Here is an 8,307-nt window from a genome sequence, read left to right as displayed (position 1 = left end):
GTTCTGAAGCACAGTATAAAAAAAAACAAATGAGATATTTGAAAAATAACACTTTCAGTTACCTCCCAGTTATTGGTGTTAATCAGCCACCTGGTGCTAACTTCCTTAATTATCTGACAAACCCTGTTTAATTGGCAGCCTAACTCTCTCGTTTTCACTGACTTTGTAAGATGGCGAGCTGTTTTAAAGTGACAAACCTCCGGCAGCAGGTTGTCCAGATGAAGGCCAAAGGGATGACCCTATCAGCCACAGCAAGAGAAGCTGCTCGTTCCAAATCTGTCATTTCTACAATATTGCATCTTTACAACGTCACTAAATGATTCAAGTCCCCCAAGAAGACTGGTCGTCCACGGAAGACAAATGCAAGTTGAGCACTGAACAGTGTAAGGATCTGTCTCGTCAAACAGTGTCTTGATGTTTAAGAGCATCAAGACCAAACCGGTCGTTGGCAGAAAGAAGCAAACGGCTAGACGAACCTTTGCTGAGGAGCATGTTGTGTGGACAGAGGACAACTGGTCCAAAGTTCACTTTAGTGATGAACGCAAGTTAATTTAGGTCCGACGGGAAACATTATGTTTGTGGTCAAACTGGGGAAGTGTGTAAAGAAGTCAGTGAAAGGTGGAAGAGGAAGTGTTATGGTTTCGGGACAATGTGGTTCCTTCCCTGCGTTCATCACCCACTCAGCCCCCCGTCACACAGCAACACGGGTAAAGCACTTCCCCGATACTGAACACATTAATGAAACGGCCAGCCCAGAGTTAATCTAAACCCAGTAGAAAACCTCTGGAAAACGATGGCCAAGAAACCCACTACAGTCACCGAACTGTGGAACAGACTGGAAGAAGAGGACCAAAATCATGAAGTCATTCAAAGCAACGGCCTGTACCATTCCTACTAATTGTTGACTGTTGTAACCTTCAGAAAATTGAGTTGTAATCTTTCTCCATGCTACAGTCAATTTTGATCATTGTGTTTTCTGCAAAATAAAGGTTTCTTTTTGTTGAAGTGGCTCGGTTGTTTTATAAAACACTGTTCTAGTAGCATGGTGTATATATGTATATATATATAAATATAAATATAAATATAAATAACAGACATTCCTTCAAATGTTGAGCAATGAAGATTACATTTGTGAAAAAAATCAAGTGTTCATAAATTGTTCTCCAGTGTACGTGTAAAGAACGAGAGACAACAATACCTGCAGTTCTTCATCTGTGAGGTTTTCACCCAGCTCCTTAGCCACTCTCTTGAGATTTTTGAATGAGATTGAGCCTGTGCAGTCATCATCAAACAGCCGAAAAGCCTTCATTATTTCTTCTTTGGAGTCCTTTTCACTCTACCAACAATGAAGACAAGACAAATGGATAACCATTGATGTATTGCAGCTTCTATTTACACTCTATCAATCAACTCCATGCTTTTTCTGTGACTATTCAAACATTGGATTTCAACATAAAAGACCTGCGGGACATTTGTTTCTGGTTTCTTGGTTTTAAAGCAACTGGCAGCCAAAAGTGATGAGATGAAATACACAGGTCTACCTTTACAAAAGGTCTGAAAGAAGTTTGGTTTGGGCCAACAGCTGTATTACACTCACCATTTTCAGCGACATCATACTGAGGAAGTCATTGAAGTCAATCGCTCCCGAGTTCTCTTTATCAATGTCTGCAATCATTTTCTTGATTTCTTCTTTCTTCGGTTCGAACCCAAGAGCTCTCATGGCAACCTGTGGCACAGACACACCACACCGTCTCCATGGTTTCTGTCAATCTACACTTAACCACATGTTATCCAACCAACCATCAACCAACCTTCAGCTCCTTCACGTCTATTGTTCCAGTCCCATCTGTGTCAAACAGGTCAAAGGCCTCCTTAATTTCTTGCTTTTGCTCCTCAGACAGGTCGGCTTTGAGACTTGGCTTTTTCCTTTGGGCAGCCGAAGGAGTTGTTTTGCGGTAATTTGAAGCCTGAATAAACAAACATTAACACAAGCTGCTCAGCAGTTGCAGCCCACAGGAGATGATTCAACGTTTCAGTCCACTGTTACTATCATGCTAACGTTAGCTAGCTAACTTTAGCTTCCATGCTGCTACACGAGACCCCCTTACACAAACCGCTTTATCTAACTATGTGCCAACTTTTCACAGCACGTCTGTCGATATCCTAAAGGTTTACACAGCGTACATTTCATACAGACATTTATATCAAGGCTTACCATTTAAATGAATGATGCGACCAGCGAAGCTTCAATGATGTCGGATGTCAACAAACGGGCAGCAACGGCTGTATTCTAACGACGTGATAAAATAGCCAATAGAAACCATGAAAACACCGTGACGCGGGCCACATTAGCCAATTACAAAGAGAAGTGGGCGGGTTATACTCGAGTCTGCCAATGGTTGAGAGAGTTGCTCGTATCCAAGCAACCAGAAACAAGGCGCATGCGCACAGTGAAGCGGTGCGGTTGGGCTGAGGGCAACAGATCCTACGTTACTATCGTACGTTATTAATTTAAGGTAACATTGTAACGTTGCTCTTAATACACGTTGTTTTGCAGAAACACCTTTTGGAGATACACCTGCGTTTTGAGTTCCCTTTAGCCTCGTTATGGGCAAAATTCAGAAGTAATTTTATTCTTAACACATTAGCTTGTTAGCCTAGCCTGAAAGCTGCAGCTTGTATCGGCTAATTGCATGTGTGTTGAGCTGTAGCTCATAGTGACCCTTGATGTTGCGTTGTACAGTGTTCATGTCATTGTGTGTCGTGTGAAGTCATTTGGTGACAGGTGAACAAACATAAAACTTGTCATGTCTTTCTACTATTCAGGCACCCTTAGGTAATGCTGGGAAGTACAATTATAAACCGTCGACAACATGTTGGGCTGCAGAAGCTCTCAGCGCTGGCAGGAGTTACACATTCCTCTTTGGGCCCAAATAAAAAGTACAAGTTCATCCAGGATGACGCAAGCGGGGAGTCGACGCTTGTGTGCTCGTGTTTTCGCATCTTTGAGAACCTGGAGCTGACCTGCGCGGTGGGTCAGCTGGTTTATGAGACTATTGAAGCCCACCAGAAGGTCTATCACACGGGGTCTGGATGCCTGCTGTTTCTCGCAGGAGCGTGGAGCCGTGTCGCTCTGGAGTGCCTTCACCGAGGCATTTCAGTAGCACAAATCATTTCCGCTCTGTCTGAAGGGATGGATCTATGCTTGGATGTTTGCAGGAAAAGCAGCGTCTCAACCGAGGGACTTGAGAGTTTAGGACCTGACCTATCAAAGAAACACACTGCAGAGGCTTCACAGGCATCCGGCTACCTGCAAGGGACACCAAAAGTTGGTCTCAGGACTACAAACACCAGTGGACAAAGGAAAATAAAGCTCAGCAGACATTTCTGGGAGGCCTCGTCTGAAAATGTCTCCACAGTGCCGCCACCCCGTGAGCCTAAGCTTCTTGACATTGCACACATTGCTGAGGGATTGAGTCACGGGTGCGTCAATGCAATGAATTTAGCAGTCGAAGCCAGCCGAATACAGGCAAAAAATAACCAGCAAGACCTCAACTGTCCCACGTTTGACGTCACCAAAGTGGCGACTTGTGTGCTACCCGGTTTACCAGAGGAGCACTCGTGTGTTCTGCCAGGCTGCGTTGTTCTCTTGTCTGCCGAACAGGCTTCGGTCGCACATCGCTTAAAAGAACAGCACCTGAAGGTTGCTCTAATTAACGGAGATTTATCACGTACCTATCGCCATCTTGGCTTTAATCGGCCAGCAGGCGTACAGCGTGTGAGTGACCGCTCGCATCTGTCAAGTTCAGGTGAAGAGGAGGAGTGGGTGGAAAAGGTTGTGACACTTCTGCTGAACCTGGAAGTGAACCTGATACTAGTCAGTGGGCTCGTTCGTGAAACAGTGATTCAACGCTTTTGTAGACATCATGTGCTCGTGGTGGAAAAAGTGAAGGCTTCCATTTTGAGTGCGTTCGGTGATGCGACGGGAGCTGTTCCGGTGACCTATGCTTCACAGTTGAGTCAGCGCTGTCTGGGCGCTGGGGTGAAAGTTGCGGTATGGAGGGACCTCAGCAGCCATGGGAGGAAGCCTTCAACAGCTGTGAATATTTCCACTGGTGGGAACAGCAAATTGGTCACAGTGATCCTCTCAAGCGGTGTCCATGGCAAGCTGCAGGCGCTGGAGGACCAGTTTTGGGCATGCGCTTATCGTTTACACCACGTGCTGAAAGACCGGGTCCTCCTGCCTGGTGCTGGAGTGACAGAACTGCTGTGTGTTCATCACCTTCGAAAGCAAGCAGAGCACCATGTCAAACGCCAAAGAGAGACGGATGGAGACTCTGTCCAGCAAACCACAGCAGGAGCAGCAGCTAACCCTTACAGGGGCGAAGTGTTGCAGCTCATGGCAGATGGCTTAATAGATTACATATCCACTGTAATGGTTAACTCTGGGCGGTTTTCAAAAGTCCGAGCCTGGACTGCCGTGAGCCGACAACTGCAGGACTGTAACGGGAGTCTAGCTGCAAAGTTCTCCCAACTTTTCTTGGGGGGTGAAGAAGATAGTGCAGTCTCCTCAGCAGCAGTAAAAATCTATGATAATGTGAGTGTGAAGCAGGAAGCGTGGAGGAAAGCCTTAGACCTGGTTTTCCTGGTCTTACAGGCTGATGCAGAGGTCATCACAGGCATTGAGCAAAAAGCTGAAGGTGCACAGGGAACTCTGATGCGGTTATGACCTTCATGCTGCATCTTGGGGAATTAACTGACTGCGAAAATGTGTTTTAAAATGTGTTTTTAATGACTGGTACAAAGTGAAAGAAGAATAAAGTGTTTTTATATCTCATGTTTTTGTCATCAGTACATAGTTAAAGACCAATTTTCCTTTTCAGTGGAGCAATGCTACCTACTTGGTACCACTTGGGGGAGACAGATGATTGTGTGACACTGCAGTCTGTCTGACTCTTTCATCCAAGCTGATTCACATTAATACAATCTGTTTACTTAAAGGAGTGCAAGGGTGAGACTCGCAAATATTCTCATTTCAGACATCCACTGAATGAAATTAAGATAAAAAACAAAGAAAGGAGCAAAACGAGGGGTGAAATGTGTTAAAAGATATTTATCTGATTGCCCCTTTAACCTTTGCCATCCTGACCTCCAGGTATTGAAAGACGAGAACAGTGTCTTGAGAAAACATACATCCAGTGTAAGGTCAGTAGTAATATATTTCCATATTTTTATTTTATTTAACTTTTCCTCTTAGTTATTATATTTTGTCTTGAAGGTGCTGCACACTATTCTCATAGGAAATCCCCTAAAGTTCAGTTTATTTGAATTATTAACCAAGCCTGACTTAGCTGACACTACTTGTACGTGGCCTTGCACACACCTTGTCTTCGTGCTCTGTTCAGCCAGGAAAACCAATGGTACATGTCCAAAACCACAATTAAATTTCCCTCTTGTGGAGCATGGGAGGAATTTTGTTTGCCAGTATGATTTTTAGTCTTGGTACACTTCCGTTATGATATTTGCCTACGCTTCATTATGTGTGTACAGCCTGGCCAGCACTGTTCACATTGGACATTCCCCCTGCCAACTGCGGTTTTATGACCTGCTCTGTCTAAAAGGGAACGGCTGATGGAGAAGGAACGCCTCCGGGCGAGTAAATGGTTTTGGTTAAGTCTTATTAGGGACAGTTCAGAAGTGAACTAAAGGTAATTCAAAATCCAAAGGTGATTTTAGTTTGAATTCGAGAAACTCTAACTCTAAACTCTGTCTTCTAACATGTTCCTTTCTACATGATCATTGAAAGGTCACAGAAATATGACCAAGCGACTATGCTCTGACCCTTGCATTTCTCAACACTGGATGCTTGAAGTTGGTTCAACCTGGAATTTGGGCTCATTTTGGATCAGTGTACAAAAATATAAGAATATGATTTGAAAACCTTCAATCCAGTCTGAAAATGACTATTTCAAAGAGAAATGTCTACTACTTGGAAAAATAAAAAACCCCAAAACAATGACAGTTGACATGAAAGTAAAGCGTACTCTTTTTCCTATGCTCGCATTGTATTTCAGAGGTGCTAGTTGCATCGACACGTGAGACCTTCCATTTCCTGTGAGGTCAGAGAGCTTCTTGACGCGTTCTAAAAATAGTTCAATAAAATAAAAACGTTACAAAGGCTTTTACGGTGGAGCAATAACAACCTTGACTCAGGCATCACTCAGCAGCGGGGCGACCGAGGGTCCACGTTTTACTAAGTTTACCTTTCACTGATGCAAGCAAGAATTTATACATTACCTTAAAAATGTAAAACCTAAAGAGGTGGGTGAGATGATCCAGTTATATTTGTGCTACCTGACAGCATGGACAGTTCATTTCACTTTGACAGTGTCACCATATTCAAAGGTAGTCTCAGTAACTGGCAAATCAACAAAAAACCTGTTTGCATATTGAGATATTTGATTTGTGTATATAAAATAAATGTTTTACATAAAAATAAAAAAAATAAAATATATATATATATATATATATACTTCAAAATAAAAGTCGGATTTAAACTGATATTCATAAAATTTAAATTGCAAGAGGTACGGAACGGGTACTTACATTCTTACATTCTTACATACATACATACATACTAGAATGTGTCACTAATTTATTTTTAGAAAGAAGCAAACCATAAATCTTGTTTGTGCCACATACTATTGTACTATTGATGTTGTAGACCAACCAGTTTACTGTTGCAGTATATACTGTTAGTCTAATCACTCCATTTAGCTAGCGACTTTTGCTGATGGAGTAATAGTGTAATAGTGTAGGTTGCCTGTTCTAGCATTGTTTTTGTCCATTTAAAGGCCATGATTGTTATTTGTGATGATTTGGTCTGATCTTCTATTCCAGATGCTGTTTCAGAATTCAATCTACTAACAGCAGTAGTGCTGCCACACTGGGCAATGCATCATATAGAGCATTTACTGTATATTTGGTTCACTAGACTCTGGAGTAAAGAAGAACCCCCATTTTACTCTAACAGGTAAGCAGTTGCCTCTTTCCTTACACTGTCCTAAATATTTTACCTTATCGTGCTACTGACTACAGCCTTAGAATAAGCATACTGTATGAACATTACAAATAATCAATAATAAGTCAATTATACAGTAATTGACAATGGGAGTGAAAAAAAAACATCAATCCATCAGCATTAATCAGGTTGAAAAGACCTCTAAAGGAGCATTTCAACCAGGGGACGCTGAAATCACTGAGGCCCATAATACTTAATATAATATTCATCCTTGCCATTGTTGAATGTGATAGGTCAACATCAAACAAACCCTAACTGGAAAGACCTTGACGAACATTCACAGGCCCTCTTTTTAGTCCATTGGCTGTTTTGTCTTACTGGAAACTGACATCTTGCAAAAAGGGAAACTTTTAGCATGGAATTTAGTGACAGGAATTTTCTGAAAATTTCTGGTCTATCAACAAAATGTTCCAAAGAAGACAGAAGTATACAGTATACGCCTAAAGAGTAAGTCTGTGATTGAAAAGGTCAATTGTTCAAACCCGGCTGTGGAAGGTGTATCAATAATCTATCGGTGTCAGTACAATGCTCTGTAATTATTATCATTCTTACATTTGTATTGTACTGTATAGGTGGGGCTCAGTAATGGTATACTTGGCACACTTCCTTTGAGGATTTTGCCCAAACAAAATATGTGCATTCAGCAATCCCACTCCACATAAATATTGGATAGAGTGTCTTTTTGGAGAGCTCTCGATTGATACAGTTCCAGGAAATGGATCCCGAGGATGCCCAAACCATCTGAACCCCTCCTGTGGTTGGACTCCTATTTTGACTTCAAGTCTTACAACTATTCAAGTCTCCGGCCTTAGTCACCCGTATGGCCTGGCTGGCCTGGTTGGATGTCAGACGTTTCACTGACCAGTTTCGGGGAGGGTCACCAACATGACGTCAACCGAGAGCACAGCTGACTTTCTACTGATCCAACAGGAGTTTCAGATGTGGTTACTTTTAACCAGAAGCCCAGACCAGTGAGTGCCCATTCTGACAAATGGATGGCCTTGTTGGTCCTAAAGTCGAAAAAGAAACAAATCCTGCAATAATAACTCCCATCACTGATCCTCCATTCTGAGGAAGTTGGAAATAGCAATTAAAATCACTCATTCGTGATGTAGGCTTTTTCATCTGCCAGTCTGCTGGCATTTCTACTTCACATTGTTGTGTTTTACCTATGAATAGCACCAAGTGATTCATTAAAAAGCCGGCTGTGCTGGCTTTCTTTTTAC

The 8,307-nt window shown here is 42.5% G+C and overlaps 2 protein-coding genes across 3 annotated transcripts in view; one reads left to right on the top strand and one right to left on the bottom strand.

Annotated features, from left to right (window-relative positions):
• The window catches only part of cetn4 (centrin 4), a 3,919-nt gene extending 1,572 nt beyond the window's left edge, over positions 1-2,347 (bottom strand). Inside the window, exons 1-4 of the mRNA XM_035669590.1 lie at positions 2,216-2,347; positions 1,812-1,967; positions 1,598-1,726; positions 1,199-1,336 (exon numbers count right to left, since the gene is read on the bottom strand). Of these exons, the coding sequence (XP_035525483.1) occupies positions 1,199-1,336; positions 1,598-1,726; positions 1,812-1,967; positions 2,216-2,218 (426 nt within the window). The 5' untranslated portion in view covers positions 2,219-2,347. The remainder of the gene's footprint in view (positions 1-1,198; positions 1,337-1,597; positions 1,727-1,811; positions 1,968-2,215) is intronic.
• Positions 2,348-2,440: 93 nt separating this feature from the next.
• On the top strand, positions 2,441-5,260 carry bbs12 (Bardet-Biedl syndrome 12). Of its 2 annotated transcripts, none has more exons than XM_035669589.1 (2): positions 2,441-2,498; positions 2,827-5,260. In XM_035669589.1, the coding sequence occupies exon 2, from the start codon at positions 2,840-2,842 to the stop codon at positions 4,727-4,729; it is 1,890 nt and encodes a 629-aa protein (XP_035525482.1). In that variant the 5' UTR covers positions 2,441-2,498; positions 2,827-2,839; the 3' UTR covers positions 4,730-5,260. The 2 variants fall into 2 exon arrangements, with proteins under 2 accessions (XP_035525482.1, XP_035525481.1); XM_035669588.1 differs by having other exon boundaries at positions 2,441-2,516.
• The last annotated feature ends 3,047 nt before the right edge of the window (positions 5,261-8,307 follow it).

Source organism: Morone saxatilis, unplaced genomic scaffold, assembly GCF_004916995.1.
Source record: "Morone saxatilis isolate NCDOM2014 unplaced genomic scaffold, NCSU_SB_2.0 Contig22, whole genome shotgun sequence".
In the NCBI taxonomy this organism is placed as follows: domain Eukaryota; kingdom Metazoa; phylum Chordata; class Actinopteri; family Moronidae; genus Morone; species Morone saxatilis.
This window is presented reverse-complemented; position numbering and strand designations above follow the sequence as displayed.